The sequence below is a fragment of the Tympanuchus pallidicinctus genome, unplaced genomic scaffold, assembly GCF_026119805.1.
Source record: "Tympanuchus pallidicinctus isolate F22 unplaced genomic scaffold, pur_lepc_1.0 scaffold2, whole genome shotgun sequence".
Taxonomy (NCBI): domain Eukaryota; kingdom Metazoa; phylum Chordata; class Aves; order Galliformes; family Phasianidae; genus Tympanuchus; species Tympanuchus pallidicinctus.
Window position 1 is genome coordinate 6,584,112 of NW_026294721.1, and position 26,491 is coordinate 6,610,602.

A 26,491-nucleotide genomic window follows, 5' to 3' on the forward strand; every position below is an offset into this window, starting at 1 on the left:
TGAAAAATTTTATGGGGTGTAGGAAGCTGGGGAAATATTCTAAACTCACCTGCTCTGGGATGGGCTTCCAGGTAACTCTAAAAGGTATTTTACTTACTTGTGGTGAGGTATTGGAACAGGCTACTCAAGGAGATGGTGGAGTCACTATCCCTGGAGGCATTCAAGAAAAGAGTGGATGTCACACTGAACAACATGGTCTAGAGCAGTCAGGGGCTTGGGTTGATGTTTAGACTAGAAGATCGATTGCTGTTTCCAACCTTAATGATTCCATGACTCTGTGAAAAGCCTTCAGCTTGAACACTCTGCCTTGATGGCCCCAAGGGACTCACCTGGGACACTTCATCCTCCTCGCAGCCCATGACCTAAGTTCAGCCCAGTCTCAGGCCACCTGTCTCTGCTCCAGCAGTGCTGCTATACAGCTCTACCCAGTTTTGGACAAATCCATCCTTGTTGCAGTGAAGAGATGAAGACTGGGTGCAAGGGGACAGCGTAATGCAAGGGGGGAGATGTTCAGATGGCTTTACAAAGGTCACTTGCACTGACCTTGGGGACTAAGCATTCCCACTACTTTAAATACCATCAAGACTTTGCGTACACCCAAAGTTGAAGTTTCATCTGACAAAGGCAAAGTGCTGCCCCAACAAACTTGGCTATATGCAGCAGCTCATCAAGCAGCCCAGCTAATGAGCCAGCCCCAGTTACAAAGCCCAGCTCACTGCTTGGCTGGGGGCCCAGCTGCCCTGCTGCAGCCCCCCTGCTTGCATAAGCATCCATGGGGAGAGCAGGGCAGCTCAACAGCTGGCCAGTTACAAAATGGATTAAGAAATCTTTTGTCCCCAGGCTTGCTCCACTTGCATATTCAAGCTTTTCCCTAGCCCTAGTGCCTTCTTTGCTGGAGAGCCGTACTTCTGGCTCCAGTTACGTAATGTCAAGTCTACAAGAGACTGGGTGGAAAAATTATATCATATGTGCTAGGGAAGAACTCTTTGAGTGAGAGGAGTTAATCTGAATCCGTAAAAATGAAGTTTGATGCCATGATGGCAACTGACTTTGGAAGAGGCTTAGGTCTGGATGCTGGAGTTCATGAAAACACAGCATTAGATAAATTAGCCAAGAAAAAAAATGTAAAGAGCAGCTCCTTTCCTGTCTGAGAGATGCCAGTGTCACTGCCACCGCTTTAATAGCTCTCACTGTGCAAGGACAGCACGAGCCTGAAGGAGTTCAAGATCTAAGTAGCTTTGGGCATGCACAAACAAGTCTTGCATCTCCAGTCCTTTCCTGCTTATAGATTAAAATTACATTATTTTCTCAAGTTTTAAGAAATTCTTCTTGGCAAATAGGATACAAAGATTCACAGCAGTTCCCACTAGCCCTAAAGTAAACTGGTGGAAATGCTCTCCTTTAGAAGGAATGTCACAGAATCACAGATATGCACAAAAATATATGCAGAGCAGGACAGCTTGCATTTGCTCCAGTTCTGACACTGTGCCATAAACTTTCTGGTTTAAATGATGATATGTATTGAATTTCCTTTTTCCTATTCAAATTTATCTCTATTTCTGTTGATTTCTGTTTCCCCCTCTTGTTTCTCTCCCCATTTTCTCATTCATCCAAGACAGACTCTAATATGACATTTGGAATCAAAAAGAGCCCTGCCCCAGATGACAGTGATCTAAGAACATTTGCCCAACTCTTCAGATTAACCAGCTCTGGACAGGATTGTCCAAATAAGAAGAGCTGGTGGATATAACTCAACAGCATATGTGCTTGGGGAACAGTATGGTCTTGACAGAGGGAAGCAGAAATAACCATATTAAAAAAAAAAAACAAAACAAAAACAGAGTAGAACCTATTTACTGAGACATGACCATTGCTTTCTTGGCAAGTAAAAAAAAACTATAAAGACACATGCAAAGCACGCATCCTATTCCCCTCTGGTGGACCCATGTTACCAGACAGTAAATGAAGTACAAACGCTGTTAGCTTACAGTGGGAATGACTTTGTTGTGCGTCTCCAGATCCCAACAGTGCTGATGATCAAATTAATATGTTTTCACATTTTTTTCCAAGGGAGGAGTTGTACCACAATGTTTTTAAAAATGTATGCTAAAAGGAAATGAAAATTGTGAAGTCTGAATTAGCAAATAGCAGATGTAACGCTGCCTGCAGAATTATAGCTCATTCTCATGCACTATTCAAGATTATCCATTTACATAACCATGTACTCTGTCTTCCAGAGGAACACGTCTTGTTTAGTGAATGGAAAGAACCACTGGGAGGATGAAGCAAGGTCATGCAGCAAAATGGGGTCATCGTGGAGACTGCAGTCTCAAGAGCCACAGAAAAGCAAAAATGGGCATTGCCATAGCTGTTAGCCATGAGTCAGAGCTCTGACACTTTGGGAAATCCATTTAGACCGTGTCTCAGAAACCCCACCTGACATGCAGCAGTAGCAAGTTGAATCAAGGTCAAGAGGAAAGGCAAAAGAAGGCAGCTAGGACAGACAGATGACGCCTCAGCCCATCACTGTTCTGGGATTACTTTCTCCTTCCACATGACTGCAAGGAGGAGCTCAGCCACATCTGCTGTGGTGTGTGGGACACGTGTTCAGGGCTCAACAGAATAACCCCGACTTCAAATTCCCATCATTGCTCCCATCAGATGGGCTTACCAAAATCAGAGCTCTTAGCAAACTGGTAATTGCTGTGCTGACCAGATGGTGGTGGGAGCAGCAGTTTGGATGATGTTCATTACACACAAACTCCAAAACAACTGGTGGCAAAACTCACTTGGAAAACGCACCACCAGAATGGACTGCTAAACATATGGCAGCAACACTCCTCTGAAACCATATTTTGTGTGTGTTAAACAAGATATAAGCTCTACCAAAGGGGCAAGGATAAGCACCTGAAGGTCCCAGGCTGTCTGGCTCTCTGATGCAGGTCTGTTCATTTTGATTCACAGATTGGTGGTGTAAACACCCACAGCTTCAAAAGCAGGTCCTTTGCAGGCTGAAAACATGCAACATGTGCTACCTGCCCAGTCAGCTTTGTCTCATCCAAGGACGAGGCAGAAGCCTTCAAGGAAGTGCCCCAGGCAATCTGAGCTGCAGATATAACTGTATTTAGGTGCACGTAATGTTTTATAATATACAGAATGCACAGTGAAAACAATAGAATGTCCTGAATTGGAAGGATCATCAAGACTGAGAAAAGTTAGGAGATCTGCCAATCAGCACCAGGGACTTCTTGTCAAATCTGTGCGTTTTCAGATGTACTACTGGGGCTACCTTTACACCAACAGCTGATCAGTATCTTTAGATTTATTGCAGATGGTGGCAGCACTCTGCCAGAGTGGACTTGGACACAGTCGGGTACAGATGTAGGCAGTGGTTTCATAAAGATCATTTAGGCCAAGCTGACAAGATAGGGGTAGATTTTCTGGCAAGGGGCAGCTCCTAATAGTATTTCATATTATAGTTTGACCATGCACTGGAAACTCCAGAGTACTTTTCTCACCATGTTACTCTCAGCTCCTCTTCCTCCTGTAGTTATTTACCTTCAGCTTTTAGCCGTGCTTAGAAATACAAGTTGTACAGCTCCAAAAGAAGAAGGATAGCAAAGAGCTGTGGGAAGTCAGCCAGCTTAATCATCTCACTTTGAGGCAAGGAAAACATAGCTATCACTCCTGACAGATGCTCTTTACAGGTCTCCATTTGTAGAAGAGAAGACATCTCTCCATACATCTGCTCCTTAATTTCCTACCTTCATTTTTTATACTAGGTGCCACTTAAGCCCAGTCTACCAAAAGATTTCAATCTCCATTCTTTCTGTGCTCCCTCAAGTGCATTTTCCCATGTCTCAGTACATCACTCACACCACTCTCTCCTGGACTTTGCACAGTGCAGCAAAGAACATCTCAAGTTGTGTACTTAATCCTGTGCTTCCCAGGAGCACCTGCAGCTCGCGAGCCTTATGAAATAAATTGTCGTTTGTGAACCTTAGCCTGAAGCTCATTTTTCTTCTACTAACAGGACCAACTCCCAGCTTCCTTATCAGAAGCACTGTTAACTACGTGGCTCAACGCCGAGCTTAAACCTGTCTAAATTTAGTGCCTTGTTGAAAAGGATCTTGTCTTCCCCCCCAATCTCCTCCCTGTTGCAACCATTTCTACAAGTTGCCAAGACTATTTTAAATTCTAATGCTATCTTATCGTTCACATCTGTCCAACATCCTGTTGACTGCAAATGTAACATGCATACTACTTTGTTAGCCTGGTTGCTAATAAAAATGAGAGATAAGTGACCTAAAACAACTCCCACAGTGCCACGCAGCGCAGCCTTCTGTTCTGACATTGGCTGCAAGACGGAAGGAAACCACTCCCAGCCCAGCACAGCCACTACCAAATACAATTCACACTCAGAAGCATGTTTTCTCTTTTTGTAAACTTGCCCAAAACAGCCACCAGATTTTATTCTATAATCAAGTGTAACAGAAGTGCCAAATTTATCACCCGTGAATTTCTTTTAAGCACATCTCAATATCTTGTGCATGATGCAAGGTCAAAGCCTGCCCCAGCTGAAATAACCTCACACCAGTAATTCCTTTTACTCTTGGTTCGCATGTGGGATTACATGAGGGTCTGTAGACAGAGTGCACAGATTCCTTTCAGTCAATTTCTTCATTCACTGTGTCACTGCACAGCTGTTCAACCACTCATTTTTCTGTCACCAACTAATAAGACTCAGAACTAGATAATTACTACTTCCTACTTTCATGAAGCTTGCTCTTCAGTATCTAAAACCACTCCTGTCTGTCTGTGTCTATGAAAGAGCTATTTAGAGTTTTAACAGCTGGCTGCCATGGGGCTGGAGTCCAGAGCTACCATAAGCAAACATCTGTACCATAACTTGGGAAACCTCTTCCTACCCCAAATACGTGGGTAGGAATGTGACTTTGTGTTGAGTCAAAACAATGCCCCTACAGAAAGAAACTGCAGAACCCTTTGAGACTTGAGATGTAAATTTAAAATCACAGCCAGCCCGTATTTCAGAGCTGGAATATTACCTGCTCTATTCTTGCCTTTTCCCTATTGCTTATTAATAGTTGGAGTTCCTTCTAAAGTGTTTTTTTTCTTGACAAAGCACATCTTACCTCCTTTTATTTGTGTCCTCTGAGGTATTTTCTTCTTTCACTTCTTCCAGAAGCCAGTTTTCCTTGGGAGAGGAAGAGCTAAAATGGATTGCCACATTAGCTTTCTCATTCCATGCCATTACAGTTCTAATCAGAGTGCTTTCAAATAGGCAAATTGGCCTTTAAGTGATCCCAGTAGTACTACAGGTCTTTGCTACAATCCTGCATTAAAGTTTATTCAATTTTACTTACCTCTATTGCTCAGTTAAAAAAAATACACGAAGAGAAATGTGGTTCTGCCACTAGTAATTAAAGTGCAGGAAGCAGCTTTGTTGTCCCATTATCCATGATGACTGATGGCCTGCTACAGTGCAATTCCCATTTATCCACAAGGAAAAATGGCTAGAATTCATTTGATATTTCTTGGAACTTAATTTTCAGTGCAAAAATAGTGACATTCAGTCGCAGAATATTATTTCCAATAGCTTGTGCATGTATGTGGCACTACCTGCAAGCTCTTTGCTACATAGGAGCAAATATCATAGAACAGCTAGGGTTGGAGGGGACCTTTAAGGTCGTCCAGTTCCGACCTCCCCCATGAGCAAAGTTGCCAGCCACTAAAATATGCAGCCCAGGGCCCCATCCAACTTGGTCTTGAGCACCTGCAGGGACAGGACATCTACAGCCTCTTTGGGCAGCCTGTACCAGGGCCTCACCACCCTCTGAGCAAAAAACTTCTTCCTAACTTCTAACCTAAATCTCCCCTCTTTTTGTTTAAATCCATTCCCCCTTCTCCTGTCACTACACGATAGCATAAAAAGTCCCTGTCCTGTTTTTAAAGCTTCCCTCAAGAACTGGAAGGCTGCAATAGAGTCTCCCCAGAGCCTTCTCCAGGCTGAATAAGCCCAACTTCCTCAATCTATCTTCATAGGAGAGGTGCTCCAGCCCTTTGATCATCTTCATGGCCCTCCTCTGGATCCAAATAACCTGCAGAGCGAGATGCACATTTAACAGAGCTTCCGAAAGAACTCTCCTCCATGAGCAGCTCCTTTATTTACTCATCTAGGAAAAGGAGGATGATTTTCTGCTGCTACAATGAGCATGATATATATTAACACTATATATATTAACACATCAAGAGCCTAACAAGTCTTTTCAGTGATCTCACACCTCCATACGCACGTATATTGGTATTGGTATTGCAGACCACTGCTGCCGTTAGTTACATGTGCAGTAGGAGTCATAAAAGCATGAAGAACACTACAGCTTTTTAGTGGCTACCCCAAGCTCAGTTTTGTACAGACAGTAAGCCATGCAAGCTACTTCAGTAATTAAAAGCCTGTTCTTTTTATGCCCAAAGGCTGACCCTAACCACAAGGCTGCAGCCCGAGTCACACCTTATTCTGCCTCTTGTCACATGCCTCCAGATATTAATTTCTCACTTCAATCACATTCCATTAGGTGACTTGGAATGATACTGGATTTTGGTTTTATAGCACAGACTATCATAGGAGTTGGCTCACTTAAGCAGACTAATGAGATGCAATGAAATGCCATAATCTAAGCCTCTCCAGTTCTATCCAATTTAAAATCTCTATTTTGAGATTATTTTCCCTCTTCATCAGGCAAATCCCTATTCCAGCTGAACTAACAAAATATGTGTTGCAATAGTCTGCAGTGAATAGACTATTATATTAAGATTATTATGGTGTATGTAATCACTGCGACACTTCTGGGATCTAGCAGGAATTACTCCTCAGCTCCTCAAACCAATCTGACTTTCTTTTTAGATGACCAGAAGTCTGCCCTCCACCCAACTCTGTACATAAATACCATATTACAGAACATGACCCAGACTGTATTTTCCTCCAACAAAATTCATAAACAGACACAAGTGCAAAGCAAAATGTCATTTTATTTAATTCAAGGACTATTTTCCTTCTAGTATTGCTGAAGGGATCACCTCCTGGGGAACTGATCATTACAAAGTCCCTGTCTAAAAGTTCAAGTGCTCTTGTTGTACATTCTTTTGAACCACAGAAAACATAATGACCAAGTAGGTGGGCAGCTACTTGCAGTTTTATCCCACCTAAATAGCATTGCTTCAGGCTAGAAAACAATTCAAGTAGTAAAATCATGGAAAATGTTAACCTTTAAGGTCACTACCATATTTTGATCAAAAAGTCCTGAATGTATGAAAAGAACATTTGTACATGTTATGAAGTTGTGTTGTTTTTTTTTTTTAATCCAGACACGGTCAGAGATGGCAGTTAAATATTTTGGACCAGTTGCCAACCAGGTATTTAAGAGTTCTATCTGAAGGTTTATTACCAATTTCATTATGCAATTCACTTTTCACATTAAGCTCTTTAACAAAAGCAACATATACCCGCACCAGAATCACTGTAGACAGATTTAGTTTTATAGAATGCCCTTCTGAAAATTCATTTCAAAATAGAGATGCTTTTTCTCCAGAACTGTAAAAGCCATAAAAATGCAAAATATCTGTTAGGAAATTTTTTAATCAAAATTATTCCTTAATGTTCAAAATAACATTTAACCTCCTACTTTTCTGTTGTTGTTGTTGTCATTGTCATCCACATACTGATCAATAGACTAAACAGGTAACAATGGTTCACATTTTTCCCCCACCTGAAACATTTCTTCTAACACAGGCCCAAGATAGGCAATACAGAGATTCAGGGACATGGATTATGCATGGCAAAGGTAATCCTCTATCATTTTAATTTAGAACAACTCTGATTCTAGCACACAACTTTGAGACTCAGTTGTTTTCAATCTGCTCTAAGTCCAAGTCCCCACAGTCTAGAGGAAAGATGCCTTCTTCAGTGCTCTCACAATCACTTGTGTCCTCATCACTTTCACACACTGCAGCTGCTTTCTTATAATCCCTTGTTTTGAAGCTACCTTGGCATGACCCGTGATGCCTTACTTCATCCAGCTGTTCTTTCATTGGACTGGAACCAGGGGTGATGATGTTCATAAGATCATTTGAGTCACATGGGGATGACACAATTGTCTTCATTTGTGTGTCATCATCATCGTCTTCATAATCAAGGGAGCAAAGACTTTTGGAATTTTTTAAAGTCTGTAATTGAAAAAAATATGAATATATTAATGATGAATGTACAGGATGAGCAGAATTGATTCTCGTAAGTATTTCAATGAGGTGAGGAAATGTACTCAAGTTTACAGAAGCATTTATCCAAAGCACAGCTGGAAACAACGTGGGACATGAGGAAAAAGGAAGAAGGGCATTTGTTTACTACTCAACCTGATCGTGCACAGACTTTTTGCCTATGTAGATTCCAGTTAGTGACAAAAATCTAGTAGACTCCTTTTGTATGCAGAAAAGTCTAAAAATCTTACTTAATAGGGAACTACAAGCATCTAGGCTGGTATATTCACCTTCTGGCAAACCCAGAGCACAGCAGTTAGTAACATCAGCATTTAGGTTAGACAGCTGCACTGCAGCCTAGTCAACAACTAATTCTTCCAAGTTCCCAAGCACGTAGATAATAAGCTCTCCAGTCCCACAGGAGTCTGCAGCAAGACAACTGGCACGTTTGGGTAACCTCAAAGCAGCAAGCAGCCAAGCTGTAAGTATCTTTTTCAGAGTCAGCTTAGTTTGTCTTACTTTTGGTACCATTTGAACAAGAGCTCAGGAATTTCAGGGCTATTTAAATGAAAAGTATATTAAAAGGAGAGGGGTGCTAACCCTGATTTAAAAAAGAAATCCTCAGTATCCTAAATAAAGGGAAAAATGCCTGAGTTCCTCATGCAGCTGTAAGGGATCTTTAACTAGAAATCAAAAGCAGCATCTAACAACAGGGCCATACAGACAATGGAAGTTTGATTTTGATAAATGTGAAATTTCTAATCTCTGTCTCTTACAAGCACACAGTGAGCCGAAAGGGTTTCTCTTTGCAGTGGTGAGAATCCAGAGAGTAACACTGTGGTGGCTGCTCTTGATATCTGACTGCAACCTCACATATACATGGCCACAGCTTATTACAAGTAGATCCACAAGGAACAAAACACTTTCACACCCATTTTCAGCTTTCCCCCTCAATTTGTCATTTCTTAAGTATTTCACATTAGTTGATACATGCGCATGGAATACAAACATAGCAACATTCATACTACATCATGTTCCAGATGCTTTCCCAGAGCACTGGACAAATCTTCCTACTCTGCCACTGCATGCTAGCAGCCACATGAACAGTTTACCAGATCTGTTAAGTGGCTTTCAAGCAAAACTTCACAAGTTCAGAGGAAATCTAAGCATGAGCTCATCGTCTGTACAAAATTGGGTAAGTGGGGAGAGTGAAGCCACCCAGTGGTAAAGCTGACCCCTGAGGTCAGTGCTATGTAGAACATCTTGCAGTAAGCCTACTGCCACTCTTCAAGTTGCTACTTGGATATTCTTACATCTAGCCTACACAGAAAAATTACTTGAATTACTTTCTTTACAAGGAGAGTGGTTAGGCCCTGGAACGGGCTGCCCAGGGAGGTTGTGGATGCCCCGTCCTTGGACGTGTTCAAGGCCAGGTTGGACGGGGTCCTGGGCAACCTGATCTGAATGTGTTCGTTTGGTGGCCCTGCTAGGCAGGGGGGTTGGAACTGCATGATCCTTGAGGTCCCTTCCAACCCGGGTGATTCTGTGATTCTGTGTGAAGGAAAACCAAGAAAATAATGCTTTAGTGCTACACCTTCCATTACCTACCAGAGATTTCTTACGCTTATATGGAGCTTTTGCTCAAAATTCCTTTAATATAATATAAAGTAGATCATTAATTAGCAAGTCATAAGTTTAAAGTCAGAAGGATACAATCATAGAACAGTTTGGGTTAGAAGGGATCTTTAAGCACAAGTAGCTCCAACGCCCCTGCTGTAGGCAGGGACATCTCCCACCACACCAGGTTGCTCACAGCCCCATCCAGCCTGGCCTTGAATGCCCCCAGGGAGGACCCATCCACAACCTCTCTGGGCGACCTGTTCCAGTGTCTCACCACCCTCACAGTAAAGCATTTCTTCCTAATATCTAGCATAAATCTACCCATTTGCAGTTTAAAAGCCATTTCCCCTTGCCCTATCACTACATGGCCTTATAAAAGTCCCTCCCCTGCGTTTCTGTAGGCCCCTTCAGGTACTGGAAGGCAACTATATGGTCCCCCCAGAACCTTCTCTTCTCCAGGCTGAAGACCCCAACTCTCTGTCTGTCCTTGTAAGGGAGGCTCCAGCCCTCTGATCATCTTCACTGCCCTCCTCTGGACCCACTCCAACCTGTCCTTGCGTTAGGGGCCTCAGAACTGGATGCAATACCCCAGGTGGGTCTCATGAGAGCAGAGAGGCAGAATCAACCTCCCTCAACCTGCTGGTCACACTTCTCTTGGTGCAATCCGAGATACAGTTGGTCTTCTGAGCTGCAAGTGCACATTGCTGGCTCATGTTGAATCTTTCACCAAATGACTCCCAAATCCTTCTCCTTAGAGCTGTCTTCAAACCATTCTCTGTCCAAACTGTATCTGTTATCACAGTTTACTTGAACAGAATCAAGACTTAATTTAGGAGCTAATTTATAATGCCAAAATAGTATTTGAAGATCAACCTTTAAAATAGAAGCCCGTGACCACCATTTTATCAGTAGGAGTTCACTGAAATCTTTGTTAGCCTTGATTAAAACCCACATCCTATTTCAACACGTAACTAGCTTCAACAAAACTGATAACCTTGCATAATCAAAAAGCTTTCTACTACCAAGTTCCTTTCCCCAGTGAAAAACAGTTTGGGTATAAAACACATTCCTGTTTTCAGAACACATTTCTACATTGCTCACTTACAGCTTACACAAGCACAAACATTTGAGCTCCTTTTTATGACTAAGAGGTGTGAATTTCCCATTTACTTAAAAGCAAATCAGCATATTTTGAAGTAGAAAGTGTTAGAGGATATTTTAATAGCATCCCTTTGCTTCAAAAAAAAGAGCACATTTCCTGTTGTATACCTCCACATAGAGGACACTATTTCCAGTCCTTTAAATCTTACAGTAGACATTGGGAAGGCAAGGGATTAAATAAAAGAAAGCTTTGAAAGATCTGCTTTCATTGTTTAGAAAGGAATTCCCGAGACCTCCTTCAATTTTCTTTTATTCAATTTACTGCTAGAAATTAATCCAACTGCACAGCTGTCTTTCTAGATGGTTTGTATACATAAATGGAAAATTGCCTGTTAGCTGTACTGTGCTGAAACTCCTTGAATAGGAACTTTTAGCTGGTTTCAACACAACAGCAAGTGCATTCAACTGGTTCTTTGTTCGCCCACTTGTCGCAACTGCACCAAACTAAAAATAGGTGGATTTATTATCTCACAGCACAATCCCACTTCTTTCACAAAGCAAAAAGGTAAAAATTGCAATGCATTCAGGCCCTCCAAACTGCAGCTTTCCATGTTCCGTGGTACAGTACCACACCTTGCACGCACAATTGTGCTCAGCAGGGAGCCAACAAGTACTCGCTCAATGGTCCTCATTCCATAAAGGATGCTGGACAACAAGACAAAAGAGTCTGCAGTTGGCAATGGATAGAACTCAATCAGCTAAAAGTACTCTTTTGTATAATGGGGAAAAAAGAAAAAAAAGAAACTTAGAGTTCTAAAAGAAGTGAGGCGATAAAATGTCTGAATATTAAGAAAAAAACTTTGTACTGAAAACAATGGTGGGGAAGGAAATAAAAGAAATCTCTCTAGACCCTTGCCATACAAAGCAAGCACGAAAGCCCAGAGTAGCTTGAAAGGAAGCTAATGCCTGTAGCTCACTAAACCTCAAGTTCAGAAACTGATAATATATCACTTTCCAAATATAAAGAGCAATAGAAAGGTCGGTTTTGTTTTAGTAACAAAACTAGAGCATTTGCTACAGTAGTCAAAAGAAACCCACATCATTTATGTGCACTGAAACTCAGTGCATAACTGGAGCAGCCGTTCTCAAGCTTCTTCCCATGTCCCAGTTCTACCTATTTCCCCCCAGTTTATGCAGAGTGGAGGATGCAGCTGCTCCCAGAGGTACAGCTGCAGCAGCCAACAGAAGGCAGGGCCTGGAGCCACCAGAAGCCCTGAGTCCACCCCTCTGCTTCTCAGGAATGGCAGGCCCCTGAAGCCCCAGACCGAGGGAAAAAGGCAATTTGTCAGACTGATCAGACTAGTGACCTGGTTTGCTTTCTGGCCCATCCTGAGACTTCTGCCTATGGCTGCACAGTGCAAGAGATGCTGCTCTAAGAGATACTGGCACCTTGGGTTTCTTGTTGAGTTCTCCAATAGTGAGAGGAAAGATCTGAGTGACATAAGTTCTCATGCTGAGTCAACTCTGGAATTTCATGGAATATCAGCAACTGATCCAAGTGCAGAGCACAGCAGAGACAGCTTAAGAACAGCAACACAGCTTTTTCTGCTGCTTCTCCACATCTTGCTAACTGATGAAGCTAGACTGGCTTCACACTTTGAGGGCTACGCTCATCCTTGCTTAATTTTCTCAACTTCCAGCTCCTACAGCTGCATCAGATTGGCTCAAAAGCAAATGCCCTGACTGCTGGCCAATCATTTTTAGCTCAGAAGCACCACATATAGCTTTATGTGTTAGCACCTCAGACATCAGCCTATCCCCAAAAAGGTGACAGGTCAGCCCCAGCAATAATGAAACTCAATTACGTTACAAATTCATTACATTCAAGAGACTCAGGAAGATGTAGACTTAAGGACTTCAAATTACAGAAGCTATCACAAAATGCTCCATCCTGTTGAAAACTGCCTTTCAAATACATAATCACCACCATCACACCCTCTCATCACAAATAGGTACAAACAGAGGAGTTTCCCTCCCTAAAGAAGTGCATTTTCCACTTATCCAATTGCTTGTATAGACAGTGCTCAAGTCATAGGCACATACAATGTTGTAAGCCACTGAATTTTGTTAGGAAATATCACTTCATCTTCTACATAAGACGAAGGCCAGAAAGAGAAATGCTTGATTGATATAACAAACCCTACTGTAGAGTATAGCTCTTGTGGTCTGACCAGCTCTTCCGTCTTGCATGGCACTGAGCATTTTGTGAATAGTTATCTTTGAGAACCTGAAGTAAGCCAAGTACATGAAACTGGAGCTATATGATCAAATCCCTTTATGATTCCAGCAAAAACAAAGGTGACAAGGAAAGATTTCTTCCCTGTGCAAATGAGAAATCAAGGTGTAGAAATACATTATGTGTTTGAATTAAAGCATCTAAAAAGTACTCAGAGTGAAGAAAACACTGCAGACTTCTAAGCAAAATGTTTGAAATAAATTAGAAGCATTTTTTCCCTCATTAAGCCATAAAGCCAAGTAGTCAAAAATATTTCTATTTTTGTATTCCACTGAAACAGAACCAAATCCCAAGAAGGTTTCTGACACTTTCATAGGCTGAATCTAATCCTTAACTGGATTCAGTCTGGGGACCAAATATAGAGTTAGCTTTTTGTAGCTCTGCAGTTACTCATTTTCTTGAAAATCTGATGTGTATTCGTATATTCCATTTTGAGTATTTGGAATACTCAAGATCATACCTATTTCACTGTCTATACAAAGGAAGTAGGACAAACAATACCGGATCCGAACAGGGAAGAGAACAAACTACCTCTATCATTTTGCCATGCTATCCAACAACTAAAATAACCATTCTTTTACATTTAAAAAAAATTATTGCTGCAGGTTTCTGTACTCAAAAGCCAGGGACCTAGTTAAGAATCAATACAAACTGACACACAGCAACGTGGCTATGACTTGAAAATGAAAGTTGTTCAGTACTTTGTCTCTGCTGTATCTTCAAAGGTAATTTTAATTTTTTAGATGTAGGTGCCCAGGAAGAGAGTAAACTGACATCAACTCAGTTTCAAATTTCACATCAGATGCTAAATAGCATTGTGAAGTAACAGGCTTTCATCTTCCACTAGCTAGACTGTTCTAGATTTACACATGCTGCTTTCTGGTATAGTCTACCATGAAAGCTGATCTATTTATTGGCCTAGATTTTTATGCTTATTCGAAATTGTGCCATGGTATCCCTGTAAATTTTGTTTATGAGCTGTAATAACTTGTGATTTAATTTGGCCTTTTTATTTAGCATCATGAGTTGGAAAAATATTCTGTTCCAATGAAATAGAAATACTTCTCTGAAATGCCAAGTCTGTCTAATTATACCTGCATCTACAAGGACACAAGGTTACTTATCACACAAAATATCTCACCCAAACCACTGGAATAGTTAAAGGTCTACCAAATGGACAAAGAGTCAGGGAGGAAACATGCTCAATTAACTTTCAACAGATTAAAGAATAGTTTGAGTATGTCAGCCTAAAGGTGTTACTCTGTATCGGATTTAAGCATACAAAGCACTGCTGCCATTTTACATTGTTTTTTATATTGAGTTTTGGGACAGATAAGGACAGTTTAGCAGAGACCTAACAGATGCTTACAGGGAACTCAGGCACAAGAGGTTTGCAGTTGCAACAAGTCCAAGACCTGTCACCATTGATCAACATTTGTTAGGTTTTTTTAAAAGGCAAATTAGAATGAGTTAATGCAATACTTGAATACCTTGATTATATATATACTTGATTATATATACTTGAAATATATAATATACTTATATATACTTGAAATATATAATTCAATAGCAATACTAACATGTAGGAGGTGAATATATATGGCAATGTTCCTCTCATATAAAACCTAGGGCAACATTAAACTGCATTTTTTAAAGTTTACTGTATGGAATTTTGATTAAGATGTTGGCATCTTATGTTTTCCAAGTCTGTGGATTTGTGAACTGCAACCTTTTACCTCTGCTCTTTCACTAAGTATAAATCATGCAGCCTTTTATTATGGGAATGTGGAATTATGTTCTACAAACAGGCATACCTATTTCACCTGCTTGTAATTAAGAAGGGTTGAAACTTTTTTAGTACCAGACCAGCAAGAATAAATATCTACAGATGCTACAAATTATTCCATTAACTAGCATAAAGAGGTTCACACAGTAGGTTTAACTGTTCTAAACTGGCTGATAGTCAATTTGGTGTCAAGCAAAGTGGAACATGACGACATTCACTTTGTTCAGTTGAATAAAGCAGCACAAGACTTTGGCTGGGGAGAAAGAAGATCAAGCCAAACACGACAGCTACTAGATACAGCAGCAGTGTTCATCTGAAACACACCAGTGCTTTAGAACAGAGGTTTCCTCAAAGGGATAAGCTCAAAGGGCAATTGAAGTGGCCAGAACAGGGTTCTAGCTCTTCTTGCAGAGCAGAGCTGCACTCTGGGCTCTCTCACAGCATCAAAGCAAAAGCTCTGCATTAAGGGAAAGTCCCACCTTTGCACTTCTTTACCCAGTTATTTTCCTGCTCCTTGCATGACCCTAAGTACATCCCTAATAGGGGTGGAGCAGAAGAGACAGGCGTTGTGGGATTGGGCCTCAACTGTGTTCAAGCTGCACAGGCCTCAGTTTGGTCAGTTCACATCAAAATGCTTTAATGAGGGATGGGGTGAGGAACAAACAGCTGCACTGTTTGTATTCATGAGGACAAACATCTGGTTTTGTGGTAGAGCAGCACAGAGGGAAACTGTGCAACCATGTGCTCTCTCCATCAGAAGTGATGCATTTTTTGCCAAGGCTTTTTCACCTTTTCTGATTCAAACCTTTATCTTTCACAAAAGAAACACAGAAACAATTTATACTGCATACCACCATCTTTGTTATTAAAACCAAGTCTCTAGAAAGAGATTCTTTCATATCTTCAGTAATGTCCAGTTCATACACAGACTTCAGAGATGCTTTTCGTTTTCTGCAGTATAAGGAAACATGTATCTGCTTATATAGACATGCATCTACACATCTCACTGTTGTACCAGTCAGAGATAACATTCTGAACAAGAATGCTGCTTAAAGAGTACAATTGCTTGCATTATGTTCTCATTCAGTATCCAACTAAAAGACTGCTCTTGGCAGCCAAAGCTTTCCAAATTAGTCCTCTGACAGAGGAATTAAGACTTCACGGCATCAGCTCTGAAACAGAAAATTGCCTAAAAAAACCCAAAAAAAACAAAAAAACCACCAACAACAACCAGGAGTTTTACTGAACATCAGGAATTCTAACTAAATACGTTCCAATGAGAAGATCAAAAGCTGTCTTATGGAAGCACAACTATTCAATCACACAGTGAAGTTACCTTTACCATGCCAAAGCATTCTCAAGTAACTGGGTTTAAGCTGACAGCTAATACCACAGTGTAGCACAGGACAGGATTTGACCCTCCCAGCTTCAAAACATGATGATATTGGCTTCATTTCCTGCCCTTTATGTGTCATCTATTTTTACAGAGACCTTCCATCCTAAGCACTCCAGCCAAGCTCTCATTCCTTCAAGACTTTGCTATGAGCTGCAAACAATTACTCTCACAATTGAATCATACATGCACTAATTTTGAGTACACCCATGCACCCCCTCTCCAAGTTCTGGCACATTCATTTTTCATCCTCAAGTCAAATATTTAAGTTGATACGATGGGTCAAATTTTAAGAAATTAGAGAAGTAAGACTTCAGCCCTAATTTTAAGGCTGCCCTCATTAGTTACTGACAGATGTCAGCCTCACCTATATTATTGGGTTATGCTGGCACTCCATCATAACCAGCATTTTAAGGGATTCTATAATTGGGCCATAAAGCTCACTTCTGGCAGGGAGGGGAGAGAGGGAAGGGGAAACAATCTCAGCTTGGGAACGGTTCCCCCTTCTTCCCATCAGTTTTTCACTACAGAAGTATTTGTCCTAAACAAAGCTTTAAGATCTTGTTACGCAAGGGCACTCAAGGAAACACACATCCAGACAAAATACAAATACTATTTTGTATATATGTATATATAGCATAAGTGCCATTAGGAATATTTAACTCTAGGCAAATCCACAGTTTAACACTGAACTCTCACAGGAACACTGATTCAAATTATAGGTAGACTCTTGCCACTAATTATTTCCAGAGATGAGTTAAGTTGAACACAATGCATTTGTTTAGAAGTTACACAATTAGCACTGCTCATCTTCAATTCCTAGCACATATCGTAATTTCCCTGCTTAGCATCTGATTTTGAACACTTCGAACATTTCTGAAACTGCATGGCTCAAAAGCTGCTCTTGATATTAAGTCTGCTATAGATTTTTAATACTCAGTCTACTTGTGCTAAAACCTCAGTCTGGTAAAGAGTAATACAACTTAGACATTCACTGGATCACATACCACATTGGAAACCGCAGCACTTCAGCAGTGGATGCTCAGCAATTGATATTTTTGTTTGCTTTTTTAAAAAAAATGTTAAGTCTGAAAACACTGCATTCCTTAATCCTTCAGCTGTACAACAAAAGAAAGCAACAAAGTTTGTTTTAAAGTACACAGTACAGATTCAAGGGTAGGAAAGCAACTAATGCAGGAGAATTGACATTCAAAATCCTAAAGCATCATGGTTACACTAAAACTGAGCTCAACCTCTTACTTATTTGACTGCAGAAGCATGTGTCATCTGCAGCACATAAAGAAATGTATAGCTCCAAGGATGTGGAAAGATCAGCTCTGTGGTTATCTGCAGCTAACACCAAGCAATCATCTCTCTGGTCACTTAGACAACATCCAACTGTAGTCCACGAGAGGCTGCTTTTAAACACATTAAACCATCTCTTCAGTTGCATGTACTTGAAAAAGAGAAAGTTAACAAGTAAGGATTTCCTATCCTAAAAATCCAATGGAAGAACAAATTGGTGTCATTAATTAATGGAGATAAATCAGTTTGTTTTCACATGCTTGAGACATCTGTTGGTCACACCTGTGTCCCACTATATACCCACAGCAAGAACCGATCTTTTTAATGAGAGAGTAACAAAAGACAAAGTGACAGTTAAACTTAAGGCTTCCCAAAGTGCTTTTAAGAAACGTCTGAGAAAACCTCAGTTCCAACAATGAGTTTCAAACCTCTTTCAGGAGATGATACACCATGTCAGAAAGTGACTGTCAAGAGCAAGGGAAGCACATCCACCTTATGGTCACGTTTCACAATAGACAGCATTCAGTATTTGAAACACCAAGGCTCAGTTTCAGAATGAAAGTTGTTGTTTCATTCTGCTTTACAGAGATGCACCACGTTATCACAAAAAAAAACAACCCTGGATATTAAGAGGACTGATCTCCTCTCCTAGAATTATCTTAAGTTCAACTCAGAGTTCTCTAATAAATCACGTTACATTGAGATTTATTATTATTGTTATTATTTAAACAGCCCAGCTCCCCAAGATGGAAAAATGTTCCATATCAATGATGAAACACCACTGAGCTCTTCTGCTTGCCACCGTTTTCTTGCAATTTAGAGCAGGGGAAAAATCCTAATCCCCTGACACAACCCAGATGGCAAAAACTGAGAAAAGTGCTCTTACCTCTTTACACCCTCTGATGCAGCTTGGGCACTCTAACTGTGAATATCCTATATACAACACTGAACTCAATATTGTATTGTATTCCAAACACCACCACCAATAGTTTTAGCATAATCCAATTTTATGACAAGCTAAGTAATAATTAAAAAAGAAACTATCCACAGCTGGCCAAAACCTCGCCTGTGAGTTAATAAGATGGCCCCTTTGCTCATGATGTCAAATGCAGCTGGTCTGGTCCTCATTAGCTCTTTCAACAATGAACCCTTACTTGCACATACAGGAACTTGCCAGAAAGGAAAAGTAAATCTGCAGCAGATATTGACCTCCATCCTCTTATTCACACATGGCTTACAGTGGAGCACTGTAAACATAAAGCTAGCTGCAGGTCTGATAAACAGCAACAGCATAGAACAGCTTTGGGAACAGCCAGCTTATTTTTAAGACATTTGTTACAGGATGCCATTTACAAAAGAGTGGGAGAAAACCTTTATCCCTAATGAGATTTCCTTCCCTTCACTAACCCCAAGGCTTATACTTGCTCACTGTCAGCACAGGGAACCTCCAGCACGAGGGCTCACTTTGTTAAGGGCCAGTTCAGGCGTAATTTTGCATTGTGACCCACTCCACTGATGCAAAGCAAGCAAAATGCCAGATGCTCCCTGTGCCTGCTACCTCTGCAGCATTTCATTCACAGCTCCCAAAACCTCCCAGCATCCATTCAACACAAGTACCCCCAGCCCAGGCTGTCCTGTCGCAGCACAAAGTGCTGGCTTGTCTTCAGCTCACTTGATGCTTGACTATCTCCCAGCCCAGCCTACTCCTATCTCCTTTCCTTCTTCCCAAGCATGCTGGAATTTGAACTTTAAATGGATGCCCTCCATGGCAACAATAGATAAAAAAGGAGCCTTTGATTGTTCATGCGTTTCAGAAAAGAAAGGAGGAGATTCATCCTGACTGTGACCTAGCAGGAACTCATCAAGCACAGCTCCCCTTCCATTGCAATGGGATGCCTTTGGCTGTAGCTACTCATTCAAGCTCCCTGTATCTATGCTTCCATTCAAAGAGGATGAATTCTCAGGTTTTCCCCTGTTAAGAAATTAAATGTTGATCCTATGAATGAAGGGCAACACCATGCTTGGAAAGCTGCCAAAGGCTTCTGTAACACTCCACAGTTTGGAGTTAATTCAATATTTATTGATATCTAGTGGGATTTATAGCTGCATTATTTATAAGGAAAGCCATATTTAGACCCCTGCAATAAACTATTTTTACCACCATCTGTTTTTCTAGTTTTCTCCCTTGTTTAGGCAGGAACATGCTTTTACCCAATTCCCTCCTCCTCATCCATTTAAAAGAATCCACAGAGCCTACACCAAAGCATAAGGAATGACTGTGCTGAACATTTACTGTGCAGTGATCCTTCTAATCACGTTTTTGGAAGTGAAAGCTGCTGACTAAGGACAGTCTTGAACTGATGCAACAGGGTATGCTAAGTTACAAAACAGCAGTTTTGTTTTTTGTTTTTTTTTTTTAATTATATAATGCAAGGGGCAATGCTTTTCCCCACAAGGAGGTTACTACCAGGAAAAAAAAAAAGCAACTGATCATTAACCACACTAAACCATCTGAAAAACGCTCCTACTCCTGGCACTGCTTTTCTGGGCAGTAGTTGCCAAGTTTCACCCTCATTAAACCCACAGATACTTTATCACAGGAACATTCAGCCAGGCCCCTGTTAGAGAGGGAAACATGAAGTGCAAGCAGCTGCTGCCAGCACCTTGCCTCTGCAAGATGAGGTGTTTGAGCTGCAGCTGCCACCCAGTCAAAGGCTGCCCCAGACCTCAAATTAACTCTTCAAACTCACATTTACATTCTGCTCCAGGCATAGCACACAACAGCGATGGCCTCTGCAGCACAACTGAAGGGGCTGAGCAGAAGGATTGCTGGCTCCCTCCCTGAATGCTGAGCAAGGCTATGGATCCCTGCATACTGATTGAGTTCTCAGAAACATCTTATAACAGCAATACATTCATCTTATCTTCCTGTCCTACGTAAGTTTGCATTTTAGCTAAAATAGTAACTACTATCTGAAAGTTTTACTATGATAACAGGTTAAGATTTTTTTTCCCCACTCTGGAATAAGGCAGAAAACTCACCTGAAATACAAGCTCATGTAGTTCTCACCCTTTGCAAAGGACAGTAAAGGCTACAAAAACTGGTTTACTAGGTTTGCATTATGAGCCAGGCACTCCTAGCAGGTAGAAGAGATATAGCTGCACTTGGGGATGCCTCCTTCCACTCTACTACTTTATTTCAATGGATGAAATGGAGCACAGCATTTCTAACACACGCAGACTGCCTGGCAGATGGGAAGGCTATGTGGGTACGTAGGACAGTGCCAGGGTGGTGAGGTCTGAGACTCTGCACTCCACAGCAGCACCCATCACATCCCACCTGGCAGACAGTGCTCAGCTGCCTACCCTCTCCCAGAGGGATCTGTCCCCCTCCAGGGGAAAAGCTCCACATGAGCTGTTTGGACAGGACACATTTCAAAGGGCAGCCTGTCTCAACTGAGAGAAGTTTGATAAAACTTGTTCAAAGAAAAGAATCAAGGTCTGCAGTACTTTCAGCGGCCATATAAAACACATGGACAAAAGCCAACTTATACAGTAACTGTCGCAGTAAATTTAGGAGCCATTGCCAAGTATGTTTCAGAATAAAAACTGAGCTCACAACTTGCAATTGAATTCCCTAAGGCAGTTGCATAACCTGCAAATGTTACAACACGAGAACAAATTAACACTGGTGATGTACCAGGAATGTAATCAGAGGGTCTGGAAGTATTCAAAATGCAGCTTGCTGCAAGCATTGTACCAGAGCATCCAAATTTCATGTGGGCAAGGACACTCACTTGTGTACTTGATATCCACCTCTTATATAATCATGCACTTCTACTGACTTGGAAGGCAGGATTTACCTTACTTCTCCTGCAGAGGCTATACTCCATTAGATAGCACTTGCGTGCTTAGTACAATTATTCAGTAAGATATGACTATAGGGACTCATGAATTACAGAGTTGCAGAAAGCAAGTGGTTAAGAAGATAACAAAAGAGCTTGTTGAAAACTGCTCATCCACCCCACCCTTATAAGCCAGATGGCCAATGGAAAGAAAAATCATCCACCCTTAAAACCCAGTTATCAGAAAGAAAGGACTTTGCGATTAGCTCTCAAGTCCATACTTACTTGAGACATGGCCCAAGGGCAGAGAAATGAACAGTGTCAAGTCAGAGAAGTTTATACAAGTTCCATTTTATGTCCTAATCCACATAGGGATCTCTCTCCTTTGTTATCTTTAACCAAATATGTGACTTAAGTTGCATAAAGAAGAGGGTTTTTCTGGTGGTTTTTGTTGTTTTGTGGCTGTTGGTTAAAAAAAAAAAAAAAAACTTAATTGAGTTTGTTACCCCACTTTTCTTTTGAATAGTATTACTCTAGACTTGACAGTGATCACCATTCAGCAACATGCTTCTATGTCGAGGCCTCCAGCAGCAGAGCACGGAGAAAAGGTACAGAAGTCATGTAACATTTGTATGTTAAATTCGTATCTAATGCTCTCTAAGCAGCCACAAACCACTGTCCCTCAATGTGTTCATCCTAGCTCGTTTCAAATCTAGCCTAAAAGGTCACTTTAATTTGTTCAGTGTTAACTCCTAATTTCCAATTCTCACCCTTGACAAAATGCTTCTATTAGGAAAACAGTATCCATGCAAACCATCTTGAGAGTTTCCAATAGTTTCTCTTGTCCTACAGTTGATTTTCAAGAATGTGCTTGTTTACATCCATTCCAAAACTACTGGCAGACACTTTGAACAAGAGTATTGTACTTCAGACAAGCTGTATGTAGAATTCAAAGTCTTTACTTGTTGAGATTTAACAAGTGGATGCAAACTTCAGGTATTGCTAGTATTTACATAAAGATATATCCCCAAACAGAGGAGAACATAACACTTACTAGACCTAAATCTACCTTAAAGTTGATTAAATTTGGTATTGAATCAGACTGCTTCTGGACCAGATAAAACCAAATCACTGTTTCATGAGCAGGTATCCTTTTCACTGAAAGAGGCCAGTTCTGCCTATAAAACTGAAATCTTCCTGCTGGCCACATTTCTAGGGTGAGGACTCCTCCCAAAGAGCTTGAACATCACAATAAAGACATAAGCAAATGTGGATTGAGAACATCAACATTTTATCCCTCCAGAGAGAAGGCGGAAATGAATTACTTTGGAATTCAAAGAACAATTTAATAACTCCTCAAAGAATGGGAACTGGCTAAGTTTTCCAGTTTATTCCACTTAGTATCATCAATTGATCCTTGACTATCTAGGGTCTACTCTCTGCAGTTAAAAACAGCTTGGCTTACTAACAGACAGGAAGGAAAATCCTCACTTCATATAGCGAAGGAATTGAAGGACAGGAGGTATGTCCTCTCTCTAGGAGATAAGGAAGAAGGAATTCAGTTACTTAAATATTATATTCTGCTTTTCATATTTTTCAGCAGAAAGCATACATACTCTTCAGTTATCTATTTGAGGTGAAACTGGAAGTTAAACAGTCCTCTGCAAAGTCGATTATTTCTGTATCATTTTAAATCTCACTAATCCATTCCTACTCACTTGACCTAAAACACCCCACACGTACTAAGTATTAAATTTAACAAGCTTAAGATCAATTTACCAATCCAACTGCTGGCTTGCATGGCCTGAAAACATACCCTTCTATGTCAACGACATGAGCTTTGCAAGGCTTAAGACAACAATATTTTTGCTCTGTGTCATGAAATTTTCAAAAGCCTTGAAAATTTAAACTTTAAGAGATTTCTGGTTCTACAGTAATGCATGCACAAGTTAGCAGAGCTAGCCTATTCAAGCAGTAATTACTTTTTAAATGTTTAACGCATGAGCACCAAACCCTGAACATTTACAGCAGTACACAAATCACTTCAACATCTTGGAGCCCATATTTTGGATTCAGGTTAGTACCTATAACCAGAGTATAGTTAAGTGCCTTCTCAAGAAAAGAAAAACAACCTGCTTTGGCAAGCTTCCATACAAAAGTCAACTCTAACTAAAAACTGAAAGGAAGAAGGGGGAGAAAAAGATTTTAGAGACACAGATAACATCAGGAATCTGTCTCTGGATTGATTTTTATCATTGCGCAGTAATGAAGAACTACCAGTGAGGCTCTGTGCCAACTACACTTCAAGCACAGCTGATCTCTGCCACTCCAAGCAGACAAGACTGCAGTTACTAGTAACCTTGAAACACTACAAAATAGGACATGACAGTTAAGCCACAAGGCACCTGTCATATGCTTTGTAAGATCTTCAGATCTTTCGTACTACTTATAAATCATAACACTACTTCCTACCGCTTATTTTTAACCTACTAATTACATCTAAACATCCTTACAACATACATCATTTAAAAAAGGACAAGTTTAACATAACTAAAAATGCATTTGTCCAGCATTACCCAATTCAGACTTTTCCTCCAACTAAACCACAGCTGACAACATAATATTCTTGTTCAACTACTGCAAAGATGGCAAAGTCCTCCTGTTACTTACAGCCAACCTGCCTTGGTGGATACTGATGAATGTGAAACAAAACTGAAAGATGAGATAGTTAAAATATAACTAAAAAACAACAAAAAGGCAGCTTTATACATTATCAAAAATGAAGCATACTTGCAACCTGCAAAAGCATTTCCCAGAAGGAAAGTACATTTGTAGAGGTCAAGCAGGTTGAGCCCTATCTTAAAGGCATATTGTGCTTACAGAACAAATAAGTGTATTCCATGGTTAAGCAATCACATGCATTTTTTGAGCTATGGCCCTTCAGAGTAAGGCAAGACAATTCCTTTAGACAATTGGAAGCTACAACAGCAATTGAGTGTATTACCAGAAACTCTTGCTTATTTACATTCTTCTGGGTAAGGACAGGACGGAAGAAGGCAAAGAAGAGAATTCCAAGCACAATCCAGAGCAGATATCACCTCACAGAATCATTAAGGTTGGAGAAGACCACTAGGACCATCTAGTCCAAGCCATCACCACTATGCTTGCTAACATTATCCTCCCACTAGAAAAGTACTCCAGCATTCAGCTGAGAGAACAGTGAGCCATGCCCCAGTATCACTGGGAACCCAAGTACCTACTGTAGTGAGACTTACCATTCCCTACTGCCATTTATGCCAACATACACAGCTGGTTGTTGTTCTACTACCCCAAATCCCATGCAAGAAGCATCGTGCCCTTACAAAAATAAACTAAAAGCAAATCCTTTCAGCTGATAAAGCAACTGATGTCAACTTGAAGGCGTTGCTTCCTCTCTCTTATGGCTAGGGGCAGGCAGGCTTCAGAGATGGCAGTTTCTTTACTTTCCAGGTTACATGCGACAGAATCAATCTATATCTGCATCAAAAAATAAAGATTAATAGCTTCTTTAGCTCATCCTTCCAAATTTTCTAACATTGTTCTCTTCCATGTCTTAGACAGTTTAGACTTCCCAATCTTAAAAGTCTAGAAATACTAACATCCAATCATGACACTGCTCTGCTAAGAACAGTTTGTTCCTACAAAATCTTATTATAAATAAATATGAGAGGTCAATAGTTGTAGAATCTATTTTGAGAAGTGAAAGGGTACTAGCCAAGTTATTCAAAACCAACACCTTGCAGAGACCATTAACACTTCCAAGTTTTTCTAGACTTTCATACTCTAATCACAAAAACTTAGTCATCCTAAATGATGTATACTTGTGCAAAAGAGCCAACACAAGAAAATGTGTTTAAAGCCCTCAACACCTTAGTATTTCCAATCAAGACAAACAGTACTTTTTGTGTACAACAAAAAAGAAATGTTTTCAATAGGTCTCAAGAATTTTACATACTCAACATTTACTTAACAATATTCAACATTTTATCTCACAGCATTAAGAAAACAAAGAATAGATTCATCTTTGTGCTAGGAGTGCTTCACATTCAGACACTAGCAGCTGTAACCAAGAATACCCCTTCCCCTTTTTTTTTTTTTTAAACCCATAGGATACTAAGACATACAGCTTCATAAGTTTTACAGGAAAATGGAAATTACTGAGAATTTGCACTTACAGAAGAGCTGATTAAAATGGTCAAATTGAATAAAGGTACCAGGAGCTGAGTATTGCAATCACAGTTATTCCACAGTCATTATGCTTCAAAACCCACAGCCTTTCTCACAAGGTAACTGTGCTATAGAGGCAAGCCTTGACTTACTTGTACACATGCAGGGCCTTGCTACAGTCTGTCCACTTAAAATAGTGGTTGTCAAACTGACAGTATGATTATGGAAAAACAATTTTAAAGACCAAGTTTCCTTTGGCAATGCTGCAAAATCATTCATGTGAAAGAATGTTAATGATGTTTTTAAGTTAAAACTAGAGGGTGTTGCCCTCTTACAAGAGACATTTAACAGTCTAGAGTTATCCTTTATCAAGTTGTCCAGTGTACCCTGTGCTAATTAATCATAACACAACTTAACACACTTAAACACTGAACTCCATGATCCCTGTGGGTCTCTTCCAACTCAGGATACTCTGCAATTGAGTTCACCAGCATTCAAGCATGTAGAAGCTATGGTGCTAGGGCAGAGGAAAACATCTGTCCAAGAAGTAGCAGAAAGTATTCTTCCCCTACTTCTCAAGGTTTGCTTCTCAACATTATAAAAAGAGAGGATGTGAGAATTTTTTTTAAAAAAAACAATTCAAGTGAACTGACAAGAACATCAGCTCC

At 40.5% G+C, this 26,491-nt stretch overlaps 1 protein-coding gene across 3 annotated transcripts in view; it reads right to left on the reverse strand.

The window, feature by feature from the left end:
- Window positions 1-7,027: 7,027 nt before the first annotated feature.
- FAM53A (family with sequence similarity 53 member A) overlaps window positions 7,028-26,491 on the reverse strand; it is a 65,730-nt gene continuing 46,266 nt past the window's right edge. For all 3 annotated transcript variants that reach the window (XM_052682191.1, XM_052682192.1, XM_052682193.1), the window contains one exon: window positions 7,028-8,241. In XM_052682191.1, coding sequence (XP_052538151.1) covers window positions 7,918-8,241 — 324 coding nt within the window. In that variant the 3' untranslated portion in view covers window positions 7,028-7,917. The remainder of the gene's footprint in view (window positions 8,242-26,491) is intronic.